The sequence below is a fragment of the Chamaea fasciata genome, unplaced genomic scaffold, assembly GCF_029207755.1.
Source record: "Chamaea fasciata isolate MVZ Bird 193981 ecotype frontalis unplaced genomic scaffold, bChaFas1.0.hap1 SCAF_121, whole genome shotgun sequence".
In the NCBI taxonomy this organism is placed as follows: domain Eukaryota; kingdom Metazoa; phylum Chordata; class Aves; order Passeriformes; family Sylviidae; genus Chamaea; species Chamaea fasciata.
Genome location: NW_027094206.1, coordinates 176330 through 197156, shown reverse-complemented (window position 1 = coordinate 197156; position 20827 = coordinate 176330). Strand labels below are relative to the sequence as shown.

Here is a 20827-nt window from a genome sequence, read left to right as displayed (position 1 = left end):
GGGAAGGAGGCTGCTCCCCGGGGCGCCCCGGGGGTTCACCCCCTCCCCCGAAACCGCCGGGGCCAAAGGCTGGAGCCCGGGGGACGCGGACGGTGGGCGGAGGGTGCTGGGGCGAGCAGCTGCCGGCCGCCCTCCTGCCCGCTCCCCGTCATTAGGGGAGACAAATCTGCTGTCAAGGAGCCAGATTTCCAATTTACCGATAATGATTCTTGCATGAAAATTGATCGAGGGGCAAGTCTGCCGCCTCTCGCCCGCCCGCCTTGGCGCAGCCCGCGGAGACGCGGCTTTCCGGCCGCACGGACGGACGGACGGACGAACAGACACCGGCTCGCAAAGCCCCCGAGTGGGTCACCCGCCCCACGCCCCCCAGCGCCCTCCCCAGCGTGGGGGGGGACCCCACTGCACTGCTCAGGGGGTGCGTTCCCCGCCGCCGAGGGTCCCACCGCCTCTTCATCCTCCTCCTCCTCGTCGTCGTCGCCGGCTTTTTGTGTGCCTGCGGTTGGCAGCTGGGGGCTCAGCGGCAGGAAAACCCCCGGGAAGGCGTCACGCGTGGCAGCCAGGCTCCTGCCCTGGCCCCGCCGGTGACAGCCGCCACCGCCACCCTCCGCCGGCGCCCTGGGCTCGCTGCTATTTCAATTTTTATTTTTCCTCCTCCCCCCACGCACTTGATTCCCCCCGCTCCTCCTCCTCCTCCTCCTCCTTCTCCTCCTCCTCCTCCCCGCTCCACCGTATTTTTTCGCCTCTGGTTTATTTTTCCAACCCCCTCCGTGTGGCTTGGTGCTAATTTTTGGGGTTTTTTCTTTTTTTTTTTTTCTTTTTTTTTTTTCCTTTTTTTTTCTTGCTTCCTGACACATCCTCCTCACGTTGGCTCTTTTATTTTTATTTTTTAATTTTTTTTTTTCCCCTGGCTGCAATGGAACTGTAACATAAATCATGTTTGGGTTGAAACCACCTCTCTATTACTTACCAGGTAAGGCACCGAGCGATGCTGCCGCCAGCCCTCTGCGCTCCCTCTCCCTCCACTCCGGGGTCTCCCCCCGGGGTCCCCCCCAACCCGGGGACTCCCCTTTGTCCTCCCCAGCCAGCGGCAGCCAAGGGCGATTTGGGGGTGAACTTACTTTCTTCCAGCGCCTTATAAAAGGTTTGGGGTCAGGGGAAGAGAGGAGAGGGGGGAGCAGAGAGCCCTGGCACGGCACTGCAGTGTTTTGGGGTGCTTGGATCCCCCTTCTCTTCTCCTGCTGCCACTCCCTCACCCTGGGGGTTTCTCCCTCTCCCCGAGGAGTCGGGGGGCGTTGTGGCCGAGGTGGAATGGGGAGAAATGCGGGATGCTGCTCTGTGTTTTGGGGTGCCAGCCTCGTCGCTGTCAGGGCACGGGGATTTGGGGCACCAAAGTTTGCCGTGCCACCCCAGCCGGCAGCCCCGGCCCCCGCAGCAGCCGGCGAGGGAGGGGGATCCCCCGGGGGGGGGGGGTTGGGGAGCATCCGTGGCCTTGGGGGGTACGTGCAGGTGTGTGCTCAGGGTGAGTGCTCTGAGGGGGCTTTGGGGTGCTGGAGGGTGGGAGCTGGAGGCGCTCCGCTGGGTGCAGGCTCTGGGGTGCGTGTTTGGGGTGTGCACCGAGGGTGTAGACTCGGCACGCTCGGGCTGTGAGCTCAGGGTGTGATCTCGGGGTGCTCTCGGGGTTCACGCTCGTGGTGCAGCCTCCGGATGCGGCCTCGGGCTGGGAGCCCCGGCCGTGAACTCGAGGCGCTTTCGGGCTGTGCAGGCTCGGGGGGTGCAGGCTCGGGGCGCTCTGCCGGAGTTGGGGAGCAGCGGCAGGGCCCTCTGCGGGGCTCGGTGCCCACGCGTGGCCGTTCCCCCGCCGATGGTTGTTTGTTTCAGGAAATGGCTTTGGCATGTGGCCGTTCTCACCGGAGCCAGCGGCTCTCCCAGCGCGCCTGCGCTGGAGCGCACGAAGGCGAGCCGGGAAGGGCGGCCGGGGGGGCACCGGGGTCGAATTGGGGGTCCCCCCGCTCTGGGAGGGGTAGCGCTGTGACATCCCCTGCCAGCGCTGTGCCACGGTGGGGACGTGGGTGACCTGCTTTCCTGTGGCACCCTGAGCGCTCCCACCCTGCGCCCTCCTCCGTGCCGGCTCTGGGGGTCCCGCTCCCCGTGTTTCCCCCCCAAACGCCATCCCCTCGCCTGCTCCTCGCTCTTCTCCACCGCCTGCAGCAGCCCTGGGCGATTCCTGCCCGGCCTCGGAGCCATCCCTTGCAGTGGGGAACTCCTCCGAGGGCTGCAGGTGCAGGGAGACGGGTTTGGGGTTGGCTTTTTTCCCCCCTTAAATTCCATATTTAGCACGCGCCGGTCGAGCCGGGGTTCCCGGCGGCGGCTCCTGTTGCGTGAAACTTCTGGTTTTGCCGTTGTGGCTGATGCACTAATTCCTGCTCCCCGGAAAACCCTGCTCCTCCGGCCGGCTCCCCGAGCGCCTCGGAGGAGGGGGAATAATAAAATCGGAGGAGAAAAGCAAGGCGGAGAGGAACATGGAAGTGTCAGGCTGCGAGGTTTAAAGCAATTAGGGGGAATGATGCTGGAGGCGCTGGCACGCAGCGGGATCGCTGGCGGCAGCTGCCGGGCGTTGGGAGATGCCGGTGGGCCAGGTCGGGTGGGAGCAGATGGAGCCGGGAACCTTCCCCCCGCCCTGGGCTGCCGGGGGTTTCATCAGCGCGGGGCTGGTGGCGGTGACTCAGCGGCGCTGAGTCCTGCTGGGGACTGTCACCGCCTCAGGGACTGCCTGGCCGTGGCCCGTGTCACACGCTCATCTCCTCGGTGGTTTGTCCCCGAGCTTGGCTGGCCCGGGATCCAACCGGCTCCTCCGTGTCCCCTTAGTCCCTCTGGTCACCAATGCTCCTGTCCCCTCTTGTCACTGATGCTCCTGTTCCCTGTAATCCCTCTGGTCACTGAAGCTTCTGTCCCTGTTGTCACCAATGCTGCTGTCCCCTTTTATCCCTCTGGTCACCTCACCAATGCTCCTGTCACCTCTGTCTCTCTGGTCACTGATGCTTCTGTCCCCTTTTATCCCGGTGGTCACCGATGCCAGTGTCCCCTGTGTGCCTCTGGTCCTGAGGCTGGATTTGTGTCACGGGGCTCAGCTGGCCGCAGGGGGACACTGGGTGCTTTGGGGACCTGCCATCAGGCATCACTGAGAGCCACGGGGCAGGGCAGGGACCCCATTCCCTGCTGGTCCTCATGGGAACCACGCTCAGGCTGATCTTCCCTGAGATAACGTGGGTGCAGCTGTCACCCTCTGGCCGGTGTCAGCGTCCCTCGGGGACACCACCCTCCTTTGGGGACACGGAGCATCCCCGGAGGGCCTGGCCGTTTGCTCCAGCAGGCACAAGGGTGGCACCTGGATACACGCAGCTTTTTTGGGGGGCTCCCCCTCCCTGTGAGTGTCCCCAAACCCGGCAAATCCCCCAGGTGCCGAGGGGGCCCTGGGGCTCCCCGGCGGGTGCCTGGCGTGCCGAGGAGGATGGCGGTGGGTGCCGGCAGCGGATGCTGCTGACTCAGGACCTTCCCAAATGGTTCCTATTTTTATGCCGGGGCCGGGAATATTTAGCCCCTGGATCAAAGCAGATGGAAGGAGCTGGGTGATGCCGCGTAAACACCCGCTCGGCGGGTGCCGCTGGCGCGAGGTGTGAGTCACCGGCGGCTCTCGGCAGCGCTGGGCGGGCACAGTCGCCCCCGGGCTGGGTTTGGGGTGCTCGGGGCTGAGCCCCACTTTCGGCATTCCCCCCAGCTGGGTTTGGGGATACCCTTCCTCATCCTCGCCGGGTGTGGGGGTCGAGGGGGTGCACGAGGAGGTGTTGGTGGGGTGCTGAGGGGCGGGGGGGGCTGGGTGATGCCGGGGGGTTCCAAGCCGTGTTGGGGTGCCGGGAAGTCCTCCTGCCTTCCTCCCTTGCCCACCCCACCATCTTCTTCCTCCTCCTCCTCCTCCTCCCGCCAGTCCTAAATTCGGTCGCCATGGCAACCATGTCAACCACTTTCCAGCTTCCCCGTGATGGTTTGAGGAGGGGAGGGGGGGAAGAGGGAAGCCAGGGGAAGGGGGGGTACTGGGGGCATTGCTCGGAGCTCGGGAGGGGGGACGCTTCCCAGATGGTTTTTTCCTGCTGGATCCTGTCTGGCAAGAGGGGGCCGTGCCAGGCCAGCGTGTGCCAAGGGGCCAGGGGGTCCGGGCCTGGGGAGGGGGCTCCATCACAGCCCCCCAGCTCTGAGTGGGTGGTTGGGCACCCCCAAAATCCGGTGCCTTTCTGCAGCCATCCTGCTCACGCCATGGCCCCGCAGGCACCCGGGATATCAGTAGCTGCACAGCCGGGAGGGGGGGTGAATTATTCCCAGACACCCCCTTTTTCCTTCCTCCTTCCTTTCTCACCTCCCCCCCTCCCAGGTAATCTCTTTATTCCCAGGCTAAACCTGGTTCCTGATGGTTTTACAGGCAGATTTGCCGGTAGCTATATGGGACAGGGTGCAAAGCCAGGTGTCTGGGTGGGTGGGTATCACCCCACGGCGGGTGGGCACCCTGCTGCCCCCCGGGAACGGCTGTGCCAGCACGGAGCTGCCGGGGGAGAGATGGAATCACCCCAGCGGGAATTCGGCTGGCGATTTCAGGGGGGCATCCCTGCCACCCCTCCCCGCCCTCCCAATCCCCGGGGGGTGCAGCAGGCGCCGCTCACCTCCGAACCTCCAAACGCACCGCGGGGCTTTGAAGGGGGAGCAGGTGCTGCCTTTCTCTCCGGCGTGTCCCCCCCTTTTCCCTCGCCTTGGCAGCGGCTGTCGGCACCTGCCGGGATGCTCCTTGGCACGGCACCGCGGCACGTGTGCGGGCACCGCCGGCGGCAGCCGCGCTCCCGGCACCGGCGGTGGCAGCCGGGGAGAGGGGAGGGGGGAGAGAGAGGGGCCAGCCCTGCCCCGAGCCTGGCAGCAGGAGCATCCCCTCCCTCTAATTTTATGACTGATTTTTAACTTTATTTCTCGAACGCTGCGCTTAATTAAACCCAGGCGCCTCTCGCCGCCAGCCCCGACGCTGGGGGGGGGGGGGGGGGGGGGAATTTATGGCTCCCAAACATCGACCCCCGCCGGAAAAAAAAGAACAACCCTCTGACAGATTATTCTCCCGGATTCCAAGTGGGGGTGGCACTCCAAACCCCCCCCTCCCACCCTCATCCCTTGCAAGATGCTTTGAGGGGGGAAAGACGGCTCTGCTTCAGCATCCCCAAGCTTCCTCCTTCCCCCCTTCTTTTAATAATAATGCTTTAAAGATGTTTGACATCTGTAACAAACAGCTGGCATCCTGTTATGGAAGAATGTCCTTTTATTTCCGAGCAGGTTGAACTGTCATTAATAGTATAATTAGGTGATTATCGGCGTACAGCAGAAAACTGCTTAATTGCACAGCCAGCTTTCCCGAGGATCCCAGCTCCTTTATTGCTGGATTTGTTTTAGCCGCCTGAATTTTTTCGCACTGTTTTGTTGGGTTCGGTTGTTGGCTGTTGGTTTTTGTTGTTTTTTTTTTTTTTTCTTGCCACGTTGATGATTATTATTTTTTAATGCGTGTGACAGCTGGGGGAATGTGGCAGCACCGGGAGGAGGGGGACACACACACCAGCGCTGGCATTGGTCCCCATGTGTGTGTGTCCCCCCCTTCCAGGTCTCCAGGGGGTTTAGTTTTAACCCCTTGTGTGCTGGAGTTGGGGGAAAGGGGTTGGGGGGGGGGAGGTTTTCTGGGTGCAGCACCTATGGTTGGGATCTGAGAGTTCTTTGAGGGAATAAAGGAGATGTCTTTGTTGGGGAGCAAAGCCGTGGCACCTGCCTGGAGGGCACCCATCACCCTGGGCATCACCCAAGCCCTCCCTGCTGGGACCCTCCTTTTGGAGCTCAAACCAACCTGGTTCCCCGCGCTGCTGCCGTGCTGTGGCTCCGCCGCCATCCCCACCCTCATCCCTGTCCCCGGGATGTGTGGGTTTTGGGGGCAGAGCAGCTTTTTTGGCGCCTGCCAGACAATAGCGCTTTGTATCTCCCCCCGGTGCCGCCAAACACACTTGTTAGCGCCGCAGCTTTGTGCTGTAAATTTCCATGGAGTAATTACGTCTTAATTTATGATAATCCCGGGCGGGCGGTGGAGGGGGGCAAGCGCCAGTCAAGTTTGGAAGTTGCCCGCGGGGGCCCGGGGGTCCCCCGTGGCTCCTGCCGACCGTGAACTCCACGCTCGACCGTGAACTTCTCCATCCCGGTGGGTTGGGGAGAGGAGCATCCCCGAGCAGGGAACGGGGAGCTGTTCCCGGGGGCAGCGGCGACTGAGGCCACGTTGGGGTTGGGATTTTTGGGTCACTTTGCAGGGCCGGAGCGTCCCCAACGCCCTGGCTGGTGTGTCCTATCCCACCGCCCATCCCGGAGCCTCGGGATCGTCCCGGGGTCATCCTGGGGTGAGTGTCCCGTCCTGTGTGCGTGTCCCGGTGCTGGCTCCCCCCAACAAGGAGGGAATCTCTGGCTTCCCCGAGACCCTGGCACGGCTCCGGAGCGGGGCCGGACCCTTCCCCCTTCCCGGCGCTGAATGGCTCATCCCGCCTTTGTCTGGAGGGCTTATTACCGGCAAAATAGAGCCTCTTTTCCCTCGGCCTTCCCAGCGGGCAAATTAAATGCTTTGGCAATTTGCGAGGAGGAGGAGGATTGGGAGGGGAGGAAGGCTCTCATCACCCGGAGGGCGACCACAATGCCAGGCAGGGCGCTGGCACCTCCTGCACGGGTGTGGGAAAGGGAGAGAGGGGCTCCTCCTGTCCCCTCCAAAGCCACCGCATGGGAATCCCAAGGGATTTGGGGAGGTTTGTGGGATGCTCAGTGTCGCTGAGCGTTCCTGCAGAGCTGGGAAGGTGCTGGCATCCCACTGCCCTTGCCGGTGGGGCCTGTGGGCACCCTGTGCCCTGCTCCAGGGTGGGATTCATCCCTGGGGAGTGGTGAGAGCCGCGGGCTGTGCCCGCTGCACCTGCAGCCGGGTCCCCGTTGGGAGGCAGCGTGCACCCACTGACATTTGCCAAGCGTAAAAATTCAATTAATTCCAGCAGGCAGATTAAATATAAGTGAATTTTAATAATTTGCTCGAAAGGCTGAGGATTACTGTAGGCGAAAAGGGAAGATGCTGCTCGTGGGGGCACGGGCCGGCCTTCCCAGCGCCGGCACAGGGGATCACTGGTATTAATCACCCTAAATCCCGGCGTGGGAAGAGAAGAGGGGTCTGCTCCCCTTGCTGGGGTTTTGGTTGATCTTCCTCGCAATGAGGAACGTGCTGGATCTGTCCCACCAGTGCTGGCAGCATGTCTCTGTCCTCAGCAGACTCTGGTCCTTCAAACCTTCCTCATTTTTTTTTTTTTTTGTGGGGCTCCATGAAAAGGGGAGCACCCATCAAGGTGGCCCTGGTGACACTGCAGGAGCTCCCAGGCCTGGAGAAACCCAAGGTCTTCCCAAGACCTCCACAACATCTCGTAGCTCAAAGCTCAAAGGACGTGGGGCACCCATCGGGAGCAGATGGCGCTGGGACTGGGAAAACGAAAATCCACACAGCAAATTCCCTGTTTGCCAGGGATAATTTCTTACCCTGAGGTAAAACCTTTGCTCTGTCCCGTGCTGGGCCACCACAAACTGCTGGGGGATCCCGGGGGGGAAGGGGGGGACCCCCATCCTGCCTGGACTCCCCCATCCAGCCCAGAGCCCCGGCTGTGCAGCGGGATTGATGGAGATTGCCTGTGACCTTTGCTAGGACACGGGGAATTACCATTAATACTCCTGTATTTCCGGACTTCACGCCATCCATAAATCTCATATCGAGCCGGGCGGGCGGCGTAATCTGCCAGGCAGCGTTATTAATGCTCCTTATTAATACTCGTTATTAATGCCCATTATTAGTGCTCGTTATTAATACCTGCTATTAGTACCTGTTGTTAATTGCCCCTGGAGCCTGGCGTGAGCTGCCTCATGGATGGGGTAAGGGATGGGGGCAGCACTCTGGAAGCCCTCTCTGCTTTTTCGGGTGCAGCTGGGGTGGATGCTGGGGAGTCCCTGGTGCCAGCAGGGTCACCCACCAGCAGTGGGGGTCCCCTGTGGGCACCCACCCCGTGATGGGGGCAGTTTTTTGGCTGTGGCCCCAATGCTGCGGGGGGGTGACACGAGGCGTCTGCTCACCTTGCCCTGCCACTTCCCAACTGTGTCCTGCAGCCCCTTCCCTTGGCTGAGTCCTGGCTCCCCACCCTGCCTGCAGCCCCCCTGCCCTGCCCCTGCCCCTCCAGGACCTGCCCCGTGCAAGATCCAGCCTGCATGAAACTCTAATCTCCAATTTTATTTGCTCGGCTCCAGCAGATTTGCATAATCCACATAATCACCCCGGTTTTAATTGCCTACAACTCTGCAGAAAGATCATGTGGTTAAGTGGTAAATCATAATTAGATAAATAATTGGCTTGGCCGCAGCAAGCTGCTTTGTTATACCTGCCATCTGCTGGGCAAGGGATCCTGCGCCCAAAACAATGCGCCGCTGCTGCACGCCTGCGCCAGCCTGGGGACGTGGGGACACGGGGCACGGGGCTGCGGGCACGGGAGGGCAGCCTGGATGTGCCAGGCTGTGCCCACTCTTGGGGCGGGTGGTGCCGTGTGAGGTTTGGCAGCACCGTGTGGTGCCTGGCTACCACCCAGGTGTTGCCCCACGGGCTCTGTGGAATGCCCCTGTGGCGCCTGGGAATGCCCAGTGCTGCCTCCACGGGGTGCCCAGCAGCACTGGGAGATGCCCAGTGGCACCGTTTAATGCCAGCAGCGCCAAACGGTGCCTGGCCAGTGCCATTAAGTGCCCATCAGTGCAGCGCCCAGCTCTCTCTCAGACCATACCCAAATGCAATTCCCAAATCTCCCCCAGGCAATTCCCAGTATCCCAGTGCAATGCCCAGTCTCTCACAGGCAATTCCCAGTATCCCAGTGCAATGCCCAGTCTCCCCCAGGCAATTCCCAGCATCCCAGTGCAATGCCCAGTCTCTCCCAGGTGATTCCTGGCAGCCCCATGGAGTGCCCAGTGCCCCACGAAGCCACTGAGCCCCAGAAGACACCAGTGTGGAGGGGTGAGTGAGGGCTGCACCCCACTTCCCCCAAAGCAGAGGCGTCCTCAGCGGACAGCTGCCACTTGGATCTGGGCATCAGGAGCCAGGAGGAGCTGCCAACCCAACCTTGAAGCTGCAGAGGAGAGTTCAGGGCCCAGCAGCACCCTTGGGGCACAGGGGCTTGGTTTTCCAAGCTCCCAGCTTCAAAACAGGGCAGAGACAGGGTAGAAAGTTGCTCTGAAGTAAATCTTTCCCTGGCTGCATTTCCTGAGGGCTGAAAAGGCTCCCAGGGTGGCTTGGCTGGGCATGGGGAGGGAGAGAAACCCCCCGGCACCGCTCCATCCCCAGCGCTGCGCCCTCCAAACGAGCTCTTATTAGTTTGCTTGTTGTCGTTTGCCAGATCAATGGTCCATGGAGGAGTGATCGATGGAGGCCCAGCCGGGTAATAGTGCTGGATGCTCGCTGCCGTGGGGAGCTCCAAATCCCACCCTTCCCCACCGAGGGGCTCCTCGCCATGGGGGATCCCACCCAGGCCCCTCCGAGGAAATGGGGGGTGTTCCCAGGATGGGCCTTGGGCTCTGCTGTGAGCGCCCTAAAATTGGGCAGAGGCTGCTGCTGCTGCGTCTCTCCGTGCCTTGGGGACACTTGGGGACACCAAGCCCGGCCACCTCCCTTGGTTTCAGCCGTGTGCTGGCAAGTGGGGAGGGAGGGCGGGAGCGCGGGCTCCGATCGATCAATTAATTAATTAATGGAGCATGTTGGAGGTGCGGCGGCAGAGCTGCTTTAATGAGAGATGGAAAACGTGCGGCGGCTCGGCGGGGCATCGCCGGGAGAGGAGCTGCTGCCCTCTGCCTGTCCCCTGCCCCGTCCCCTGCCCGAGGGGGTGACAGGGTGTGTGACAGGGGGACGATGGCCACGCGCTGGCCCTGGCCCCCTTGCCCTCCATCCTGGGGCTCTGCATTCAGGCAGAGGGAAGGGGGGGCTGACAAATGCGAGGCCATTAGCATTGAAAATCCATGCAGAGCAGCTGTTCGTGCTTGGAGCGTGCAGCTGGATGCGGCTCCGGAGTGGGAGCAGAGGCGCTGAGAGAGAGAGAGAGGGGGAAAGGCTGAGGGGGGACCTCATCACCCCAAATTCCCTTGGGGAACCGTCGGCAGTGAGCGTGGTGGAGCCTTCCAGAGGGCTTGGCCAAGTGGGCTCCGTCCCAGCTGCGGTGCTGCGGGGCGGGTGCGGATCCATCTCGGGGGAGGAGGATGCGGGATGCTCGTCTCTCCCCGCTCCCTCGGCCTCCCGCCGCACTGGGTTTTTTTCCGCTCCATTTGCCAGGGGCTGGGAGCTGCTGCCTGATCGTATTTGGTAATAAATTATTAGTTCCAGCACTTGGGAGCCCGGCAGCTCAAAATAGCTGCTGTAAGAGCGGGCGGCTGGTGCAGGTCGAGTTCAATGGCAATCTGCTCCCAAGGGCACTCCACGCTCATTAGAGGCCTTTCAAGGTGCTGGGAAGGGGGCAATGGGGAGCCGAGGTGCTAAACCTCCCCGCTTCCCGTTTCCCGACAGCAGAACCCCGTGCCCAGGGATTTCAGGGTGCTGGGAGCCCATCCCTGCCCCTCGCTGCCCGCTCCTGCCTGCCCGCAGCGGCTGCCAAGGGGTTTTATTTGTCTCCAGCCCCACCAGGCAGCCAGACTGGTTCTGCTCTCGCTGCCGGAGGAGGCTCCCGCTGCCAAAAAACCCGCCAGCATCATCAGGAGCAGATGGAGAGAACATGGCACGCTCCCAGCTCCCAGCCCTGAGCCGGGGATGCGGGGGTTCGGGGGGGGCGGGAGCGCCGCTCCAGGAGTCAGGGCTTTGGGGTCCTGTGCCGCCGGAGCTGCCAGCCCCATGGCGGGTGCCATGTGTGGCGCTGCGGGAACAGGGAAGGGCGAGGGGAGCGTGGCAGTGACCCTGCCATCCCCTCTCCTCCTCCTCCTCCTCCTCTGCCTGCTCCTCTCCCGCGGGCAGGCAGCCAGCGGGCACCGGGAATGCCAGACACTCCCTGCACTGCTGTGCCCGGGCACATGCTGTGGGAGGGTCGGGGACAGGGTGACACATCGCCTGCTCCCCGCTGCCCAACCTCCCTTGCGGCCTCGGCGGGGGACCCAGGTGTCCTGTGCCCCCCCCCGCCTTGCTGGGTGTGGGGTACAGGCAGCAGTTTTCCTAGGGAGGGGTACATGGGAGTGCCAACCCTGTACCCACACAGGGCTGGGGACAGCGGAGGGACAGCCTGTCCCGTTTTGGGGTTCATCTCCCCGCCCTGGTGAGGCAACCGCTGCCGTGACCCCGGGCTGCTCCAGGCACCAAACTTGACCTGTTTTTCCGCACGGATCTGCCTGCTGAGAGAAGCAGCCGGGGAGGGGCAGAGCTGGGGGGGGCTCACCTCACCGTGGGGCGTCACGGCGTCCCCAGCCACCCGCAGGGGTGAGTGGCACCCACGCCGTGCCGGTGACGGGTTGCCGGAGGGATGGGGGGGGACACAGCGCAGCAGCCCCACATCCCATCCCATCCAGCCGTGCCTCAGTTTCCCCAGCTGGCTGCTGTCCCGCGGAGCAGCCCAGGGACGCCCGGACAGACGGACGCCAGCGCCGGCGGGGCACGGCGGGTGAGCGGCGCTGCTCGGGCCCCAGCCGGGGCGGAGGCGCCGATTTTATCACCGGGAGGGGGAGCGGCAGAACTGGTTTGGAGCGCGGCTGGGGCAGCGGCACAGCTCAGCCCCGGGGGCAGGCGAGCTCCCCGCACGCTGCCCCGCCGCTCACCCGCTCCCGCCCGCCCTGCGCTCTCCTGGCAAATCCCGTTGGGATCATGAGCCGGCCGGGAGGCGTTCGGGGCCGCAGGGATCAGCTGAGCATCACACGGGTGATGCCCTGCCGCCAGCCCCGTGTGCCAGCCTGCTGATCCCGCCGGATGGTTGGAAAAGCGTCTCCAGACCTGGATTTGGGGCTGGAAGTGGGGGTTATGTTGGGGTTGATAGGTGGGGAGGAACTGGGGGGGCACTGGGGCTGTGCCTGGAGGCTGTGGGGCAGTGATGGGAGGACGCAGGGCTGTGCCAGGGGGATGCCAGGCAGTGCCTGGGGATGCAGGATTGTGCCTGGTGGATGTGGGGCAGTGCCTGGAGGCTGTGGGGCAATGCTGGGAGGATGCAGGATTGTGCCAAGGAGATGCCAGGTGGTGCCTGGGGAATGTGGGGCAGTGCCTGGGGATGCAGGATTGTGCCTGGTGGATGTGGGGCAATGCTGGGAGTTTGCAGGGCTGTGCCAGGGGGATGCCAGGCGGGTGCCTGGGGAATGTGGGGCAGTGGCCAGTGGGTGTGGGGTTGTGCCTGGTGGATGTGGAGCAATGCTGGGAGATGTGGAGCAGTGCCTGGGGAATGCAGGGCTGTGCCAAGGGGATGCCAGGCAGTGCCTGGGGGTGCAGGGTCGTGCCTGGGAGATGTGGGGCAGTGTTGGGAGGATGCTGGGCTGTGCTGGGAGGATGCAGGGCTGTGCCAAGGGGATGCCAGGCAGTGCCTGGGGGTGCAGGGTTGTGCCTGGTGGATGTGGGGCAGTGCCTGGGAGATGTGGGGCAGTGTTGGGAGGATGCAGGGCTGTGCTGGGAGGATGCAGGGCTGTGCCAAGGGGATGCCAGGCAGTGCCTGGGGGTGCAGGATTGTGCCTGGTCGATGCGGGGGCAGTGCCTGGGTACATGGGAGCTGCAGGCTGTGCCTGGGGTGCCGTGTCCCCTTTGGATGGTGCGTGGGTTCCTGGTGCTGCAGGCTCTCGGGGGAGCACCGAGCCCTCACCCGGGGCTGGAGCAGAGCCCGGGGGTGCCAGAGCAGAGCCCGGGGGTGCGGGGGCCAGGCTGGCGTGGCGGGTTGGCTTCCCAGCTGTTCTGGTAATGAATTTACATGAGCCGAGCGTGTCGACAAGGCGGCAGTCAATGGCTGAGAGCACCGGAGTTAATAAATGCTTGTATAATGAGGGCAGAGGGGAGCGCGCCGCCGCGCCGGCCGCCTCTCCTGGGGCCGGGGGGCAAAGATTAATCAACGCTGAGTGCCCCCCGTGCCCCCCCCACGGCTCCCGCGGCGCTCCTTGGCCATCCGCTGCCACAGGATGCTCCGGGGATGCTCCATCCACCCTCTGCGGTGGATGCTCCAGGTGTTCAGCGCCTCGAGCTGCCTCCAGGCCTGCTGGGAGTTGGGGGCTGCCCCACGACCCCCACCTCCCCCATCCTCCTGCCCACCTGGGAGCCAGGCTAATTTTAGGCCGGTGTTAATGAAGCTGCTCGGTGAAGTCTATTTTAAGGGCCCTGACATCAGCAGTTGCTGTTTTGGGAGGTGGAGAGCCCTGGAGCAATTGGTGTGACAGCTGGGGGGGACTCGGGGAGGGCTGCACCCGCCTGCTCAGCACCTGAACCTCACTTTTGGCGTCGCTGCGCCCTGTGGCACCTCGGTGCTTTGGGGTGCAGTGGTGGGGATTTGGGGCGTGAAGATTTGAAGGTGAAATGTGGGGAGCTGGGGGTGCTGTGCTGGGGATTTGGGGGTGCCGTGCTGGGGATCCAGGGATGCAATTTTGGGGTTTTGGAGGATGCAGTGGTAGGGATTTAAGAGTGCAATTCTGGAGATCCAGGGATGTTTTAATGGGGATTTGAGGGTACAATGCTGAAGACCCAGGGATGAAATATTGTTAATCCAGGGATGCAGCAGTGGCAGTTTGGGGGTACAGTGCTGGGAATCCAGGGATGCACTATTGGGGGTTTAGGGGTATAGTGGTGGGGGTTTGAGTGAGCAGTGGCTGGGATTTGAGGGTGTAGTGGTGGCAATTAGGGGTGCAGCAGTGGTGCTTTGGGTTTTGGCAGCACCATGCGAGTCAGGGGTCTGCACCTCTCCCCATCACCTGCATCAGGATGCTGAAGTCCCCATGTCACCCAAAACACCCTGTCCATTCCTGCAGAGCTCTGCTGAGCCCTCCTGCTCCATTATCCAGAGGTTCAATGGGACTGTGAGATGCTGGGACATGCTTGCCTGAACTCAGGGTGTATTTTGGGGTGGAATAATGAACCAGAGAAAAAGTGTTGGCCCTCCCAAAGCTTTGGGGGGGAATTTGAGGATCCTGTTCTCCACGTGTCTAACCCGGCCTCTCTCCTCGGCAGGCATGAGCCATGAGCCGAAGTCGCCGTCCCTAGGAATGCTCTCCACGGCCACCCGCACCACCGCCACCGTCAGCCCCCTGACCCCGTCCCCCCTGAACGGCTCCATCGTCCCCAATGGCAGCCCCGCCGCCAGCAGCACTTTGTCCGTCCAGGCAGCACCTTCCTCCAGCTTCGCCGCCGCCCTGCGCAAGCTCGCCAAGCAAGCCGAGGAGCCCAGAGGTGGGGACACAGGGACAGGGGATGGTGACAAACGCCCATGCCTTTCCCAGGAGCTGGAGCCGGGTGTTTTCCTGCCGTTTCCCCGGCTCTAATGCGTTTTCCTGGCGTCGTGTCTCCGGGGGGCAGTTTGGGAATTCAATTCATCCGGAGTAATCCGAGTGCTGGATCGCTCACTGTGCCCTGGGAGAGCACGGCGTGGCAGGGATCAGCCCTGCTCTTTCCCACCACGCTGCTTTTTCCAGAGTTTCCCCAAATTTGCTGCTTCCCATCTGAATTTCCCAAATAAACAGCCTCAGATGCTGCCCAGCTCCTGTCAGCCACATCTTCCATCACTCCCCCTTCCCTCTGTTTGGATGTGGGATTGCTGGCTGTGAGCTGCTCCTGGGGCACCCCGAGGTCGCCCCCTGCCACATGGAGGATATCCCATGGGAATCACCAGGGCTCCCACACCCAGATGGGGAGGCAGCCAGTCCCCAGGCTGGGGAGTGTTTGGGGAGACTGCTGGTATCATCAGTTTGGGATGAAACAGTCTTTATCCCTGCTATTTGCATCGGTGGGTGCTCCCCTTGGATCACTGCCCACTGCCTGGGCACTTTGATCCCTGGAAAACTCACCCAACCCCTCTGCAAGATGTTTTTTTGCAAAGTCTTTTTGGAAGACCCTATTTAAAGGGCTCTTTCGGCACAATCCTTTTCCCGGGACACCTTTTGCAAGGCTCTCCTTGGAAAATCCCTTTGGGAAGCACCATCGACAAGACCCTCTTTGCAGCCCTAAAATCTCTGGGGCAGCCATGACCTGAAGCATTGGCTACTCCCAACGGAACGTGTGGGGATACCAGGTTCCTGTAACTCTGAGGGAACCAGATCTTTATGATGCTTCATCCTCACTGGAAGCTCCTGGCTTTTCCCAGCTGCTTCCTCTGGAACCCATCTGCTTCCTTTGGAGCGATTGAGTTTGGGGAATTATTTTGCTTTTTTTCTCCCCTCGCACCCCACAGCTTGTGCCCTCCCTGTGCTGCTTAGCCCATCCCAAGGGTCAGCAGCAGCTTTGGGCGTGGGTTCTGTGGCACTGGAGAGAAGCAACCACATTCCCTTTGGATTTCCCCTTAACACCTGTGCAGTTTGTTTGCAAAAACCCCTCCCTTGCCCATTTGAGTGCTGCCTCAAGTGGCCCATCCCAGAGGTTTCTGATCAGTGTGGGTTTGGGTGTGTGTTGGGAAGGGATTTTTTTCTCCTTGCTGTGGTTTTTAGCACCAGGAAATGGATTGCTTTTCCCTCAAATCCTCACCCACTTCCCACAACAGGAGATGCTCACTCCACTTCCCTTCCCGCCTGAGGAGATGCTGTGCTGTGGCAGATGCCAGATCCGTGCAGGATCACTGTATTTTTTTCCTGCTTTATGGGCTCACAGGTGTGCTGGCACATCCCTAGGGATTATCCTGCTGCTCCACAGCATCCCAAACTGTCAAGGCTCATCCTGACTGACCCCTTCCTAGCAAAGCCTCACAAAGCCACTGCCTGCCTGGGGGCTGCTGCCTCTTGTCCTGCCCGGGGCTGTCCACAGGGTGGGTTTTATTCCACCCCTCCTTCCCTTCTTTTTTTTCCCAGTTCTCCGTCAGGGTCTCAGCTGTTAATTACATTTGCCTGTCAGCCCGGGCTGCTAATCTGCTATCGCCGAGTGGGAAGCGGGAGGTCAGAAAACAAAGGTGACACCATCACACTGTGCCTCTTGTCATCTCCAATCCAGATTAGTTTCATTGACTAACTCCTGGCTGAATACCACCAGTTAATTATAACGATCACAAACCCTCCCGTTTAAAGCCACACAGCGAGAATTAAGGTTCTGAAGTAAGACTTTAGCTTCATTAATTGCCGGGCTCATTGTGATGGTATTGATTGTTAACGCTATCGCGTGGTGAGTAATGGCTTCCCAGCTCAGAGGGGATTAGGCTGCTAATTGTTGTTGGCCTTGCGCTGACAAGATAGACTTCAGTGGGTGTCAAATCGGCCTCCTTTGTCGGGGACAGCCTTTCTCCTTCCCCCAGCCTTGCTGCTCTTCAAATGAAAGCGATTCGGAGCGACTCGGGAATAATTAATCAGGGAGGGCGGCCAGCAGCGGGATGCTCCGCTTGGCCTCTGCTCTGCTGAGCATCCTTCCCACCGAGCATCCCTCCTGGAGCATCCTTCCCTCCCAGCATCCCTCCCGCTGCCCGGGGCTGCTCCTGCTTCCCCTGGCATTCCCAGCCTCCTGGCTCCCTCCTGGTGATGTGTGACGTGAGGAGAGGGCAAAGGGATGGATTTGGGGTGCAGGGTGAGGAGCTGCTGGCACGCTCCGGGAGCTGGCTGCTGTGCCCACAGGACAGGAGCTGCCTGGCACACTCAGGGGAGGGGCCTTGCACACTAGGAAGGTGAGGAGACACTGCACACTCAGGGGAGCCAAGGCCTCTCTTTGTGCCCTGCTCACTGCCTGGGAGCGTCGCTGTCACCTCATCCTGTGACTGCTCACTCTCCAAAAGCTGATCCCTGCTGGCGTGTTGGAATCTCCCTCTGACCCAGGCTCGAGCAGAGTTTGGGGGTTCGGAGCCCCCCCGGGCTGCCCAGCTGGGTTTGAGGAATGGGAAATGTTCTGTGGAGCAGACACCAGGCTGGCTCCCCGTGCCCTGGTTAATGTGGGATTTGTATTTCTCTGCTTTTCCTGTTCTCTGCTCTCTCTCCATTTTTATTTTTCCTTTGGAAATACGGCCAGCATCCCTGGGGTGGGGATAAGTTAAAGTACAGATGTATTATGCAAATGAAACCAAAGCCTTGCCCAAGGGTTTCAGGGAGTCACTCCTTCATCCCAGTGTCTCCAGAGGCCCTGGCTTGTCTGTGACAACTCCTGCAGCTGGATTAAGGAGTCGCTGGGTTTGCCTTGGGAAGATGTGGCCGTCTGGGGCCGGCATCACGTCGGTGTCACTTGTGCCTCGGGCCTTTGTGGGACTGGGGGTTTGGCAGTCCCTGTGAGGTGGGAGCAAGAGGCTGCCCCATCCCACCGTACTGGGTGGAGCCTTCAGCACCACTGGGAGCTTCCGGGATGGGAGGATGGGGCTCCGGTTTGGGGGTCTGGCAGGATGCTGAACACCCTGAGTGCATCCCAGTGCCCCCAACCCCTGCTCCCTGCATCGAGGCATCCTGCCAGGAACGCCTCCAGCTCCTTCAGAGAGGGTGGTTTCATCCAGTTAACTGCTGTCTCCCTAACTCATTTCGACCTCCGATTGAATCCCAGGGTCCTCACTGAGCAGCGAGTCGTCCCCGGTGTCCTCTCCGGCCACCAACCACAGCTCCCCCGCCAGCACGCCCAAGCGTGGCCCCATGGGCCCCATCATCGTGCCCCCGGGGGGGCACAGCGTGCCCAGCACGCCGCCCGTCGTCACCATCGCCCCCACCAAGACTGTCAACGGGGTCTGGAGGAGCGAGGGCAGACAGGTACGGCCGTGTTTGGGGCTTGCCTGGCCCCGCCTTGAAGCATGGACGGTGTGGGATACCCTGCACGGCTCCCTAGGGATCGCTGGGCTGCCCACATTTGGTCCCTTCCCCTCCTTGCTGTGTCCCCGAGCTAGCGTTGTCACCGGGGCTGCCATCGTCCCCCTGCTGCCATCATCCCCGGGCTGCCATCCGGTGGGGAGTGCGAGGAAGGAGGAGGAGGAGGGGACCAAGGCCGGGGGGGGGGGGAGAGCAGCTAATTAAGAAGCATCGTTAGTGGTTCTCCTCTCCTCCGCATGCTACAAGCAGATTCCCGGGGGGATTATGCCACTTGGAAAGACTAATTAAACCACAAAGCGGGGAGAGAGGCGAGGGTAGGGGATGAGAAACGCCGGGGGCGGGGTGGGGAAATAAATGGAACCGTCATCCCCGGGAGCTCGGAGGGGTGCGTGGGGGTGTCCGGGTGCTCCCCAGCCCCGTGTCACCCCCGTGTCCCCCCCCCGTGTCCCCCCCGGTGTGGGAGTTAACCGAGCGTGGTGATTGTCTGGCGGAGCCGCGCTCGCAGCGTGGCGCCGGGGACGGGAGGTAATTAGAGCGGAGCCTGGCACGCACAATGAGCTCCGTGCAGGCCGGGGGCGGGGGGACACCGCACCCTTTGTGGTGACCTTGGGGCTGGCCCTGCCCCATCATGGTGGGATGAGGTGGGGAGGGATGCACGGGGTGAGGGATGCCGTGGGTGCTGCCATCCTCCTCCTCCTGAGCTGCTAAATGGAGAGCATGCAGTGAAAAAGAATAATTTTTAACCCAAAACTTGCCTTGCTTGGGAGGGGGTCATCCCACTAATTGTCGGATCCCGTGGGGTCTCTTGTCACCCCGAGTTGTTCCCTCTTGCTAGGGGTCCCTCCCCAGCTGGAGGGGGTGACCTTCATGCTGACACCAGGGCTGAGAGCTGATGGAAAGTGTCTGGGGCCCTGTGGGAGGGTGCTGATGCCGGGGGACTGTGGGCTGACCCCTGGGTTATGGCCCTTATCAAAGGCCGCCTGGATTTCCCCCGGCCGTGTCACTCCTCCCCGGATGATTAATAGCTCAGGAGAACAAAGCAGCCATAAATCTCCAGGCAGGTAATGGGTGTCTTGCCCTCAGCTCTGCCCCGGCTTCAGCACCTCCTTTCCCACTGGGGCCCCCCCGGTGTAGCCTCCCAGACCCTCCCCCCAGTCCAGCTGCCCTTCCAAAGCCCGGATGCAGGAGATGCCGTGGTGGATGAATCCTTCCCTGGGTACTGGTGCCGGCCAAGGACAGGCTGGGGACCTGCTGAGGGTCTTGAGGTGGGGACACAGCAGGGATTCCCCATCCCCTGCTGTTCCCTAATCCCTGCCCCTTTGCCTTCCAGCAGGAAGCAGGGTCGCGAGGCAGCAGCAGCAGCGCCGGCCGCGAGCGCCTCATCTCGGAGCCCCCCCTCGCGCAGGAGAAAGCTGGGGGTCCCACTGTCCCCTCCCACCTCCTGGGGACACCCTACTCCTTCGGGCTGCCCCCCAGCTCTGTGGTCCAGGACTCCCGCTTCCCTCCTCTCAAGTGAGTCTGCTCAGAACGGACGGGTTGTGGGTTGCGGGAGTCCCCTGCCAGCTCCGGTCCTGCCTGCGGGAGGTGACATCTCCCCAGGGGGACAGGGAGGGGTGGTGACCATCTCCTTTCCCCCCCAGCCTGCAGCGGCCTGTGCACCACGTGGTGCCTCCCAGCGCGGTGACCGAGGATTACCTGCGGAGCTTCCGTCCCTACCACACGGCCGAGGATCTCCGCATGTCCTCCCTGCCGCCCCTCGGCCTCGACCCGGCCACTGCCGCCGCCTACTACCACCCCAGCTACCTGACACATCACCCCTTCCCTCATCCTGCCTTCAGGTGGGCACCTCCCAGCCTCGGGATGCCTGCGGGATACCGCTGGATGAGCTTTGGGGTGTTGGGAGGTGGGAGTGTGATCCACTGAGAGGTTTTTGGGGCTCTCCATCCCTTTCTCCCAGTGGAAGGCAGCCCCCATCTGGCCCCTGGGAGGGGAACTGGGGGGTTCTTTGCCCGTCTGAGCATCGCTGTCTCCCCAGGATGGATGAGTCGTACTGCCTGTCGGCGCTGAGGTCCCCCTTCTACCCGCTGCCAGCGCCGGGCTCGCTGCCCCCCCTGCACCCCTCGGCCATGCACCTGCACCTCTCGGGGGTCCGGTACCCCCCCGAGCTCTCCCACTCCTCGCTGTCCGCCCTGCAGTCCGAGCGCATCTCCAGCCTCGCTGCCGAGAGGTATGGAATGGTGGGGGGGATGGATGGGGCGCTCCAGAGGATGCTGACAGAGGACCAGGGGTGGTTTTGGGGTGCTTTAGGAATGCTGACAGGGGACTGGGGGTTTGGGAGTGCTGCAGAGGATGTTGGCAGGTGCCCAGGAATTGTGTGGGGGTGCTCTGGAGGTTCAAGGGTGTTCCAGGGGATGCTGACAGGCGTCCAGGGTTGATTTTAGGGGCGCTCCAAGGGGGATGTTCGGGGTTGGTGCTTTTCTTTTTGATTCTTCTCTTGCAGGCTGCAAATGGACGAGGAGCTGCGGCAGAGGGAGAGGGAGAGGGAGCGGGAGAAGGAGCGGGAGCGAGAAGCCGACCGGGAGCGGGAGAAGGAGCGCGAGCGGGAGCGGGAGCGCGAGAAGGAGCTGGAGCGCGAGCGGGAGAAGGAGCGGGAACGGGAGCTGGAGAGGCAGCGGGAGCGTGCCCGGGAGAAGGAGCTGAGCATGGTGAAAGCCATGGAGGGGCCCTTCCTCCCCGTGGCGGAGCTGCACGGGCTGCGGGCGCACCCGGCCGAGGAACGGGGCAAGCCGGTGGAGCCGCTGGCGCCCAGCAGAGCAGG

At 62.2% G+C, this 20827-nt stretch overlaps 1 protein-coding gene across 5 annotated transcripts in view; it reads left to right on the top strand.

Annotated features, from left to right (window-relative positions):
* The first annotated feature begins 762 nt into the window (after positions 1–762).
* Positions 763–20827, top strand: part of LOC136304553 (genetic suppressor element 1-like) — a 28770-nt gene continuing 8705 nt past the window's right edge. For 2 of the 5 annotated variants that reach the window (XM_066208064.1, XM_066208062.1), the window contains exons 1-7: positions 763–970; positions 14270–14488; positions 17753–17952; positions 19343–19521; positions 19650–19847; positions 20045–20236; positions 20510–20826. In XM_066208064.1, coding sequence (XP_066064161.1) covers positions 934–970; positions 14270–14488; positions 17753–17952; positions 19343–19521; positions 19650–19847; positions 20045–20236; positions 20510–20826 — 1342 coding nt within the window. In that variant the 5' untranslated portion in view covers positions 763–933. Of the gene's footprint in view, positions 971–7529; positions 7630–14269; positions 14489–17752; positions 17953–19339; positions 19522–19649; positions 19848–20044; positions 20237–20509; position 20827 lie in introns of those variants that run through there. The other 3 variants (XM_066208063.1, XM_066208061.1, XM_066208065.1) reach the window with 2 other exon arrangements.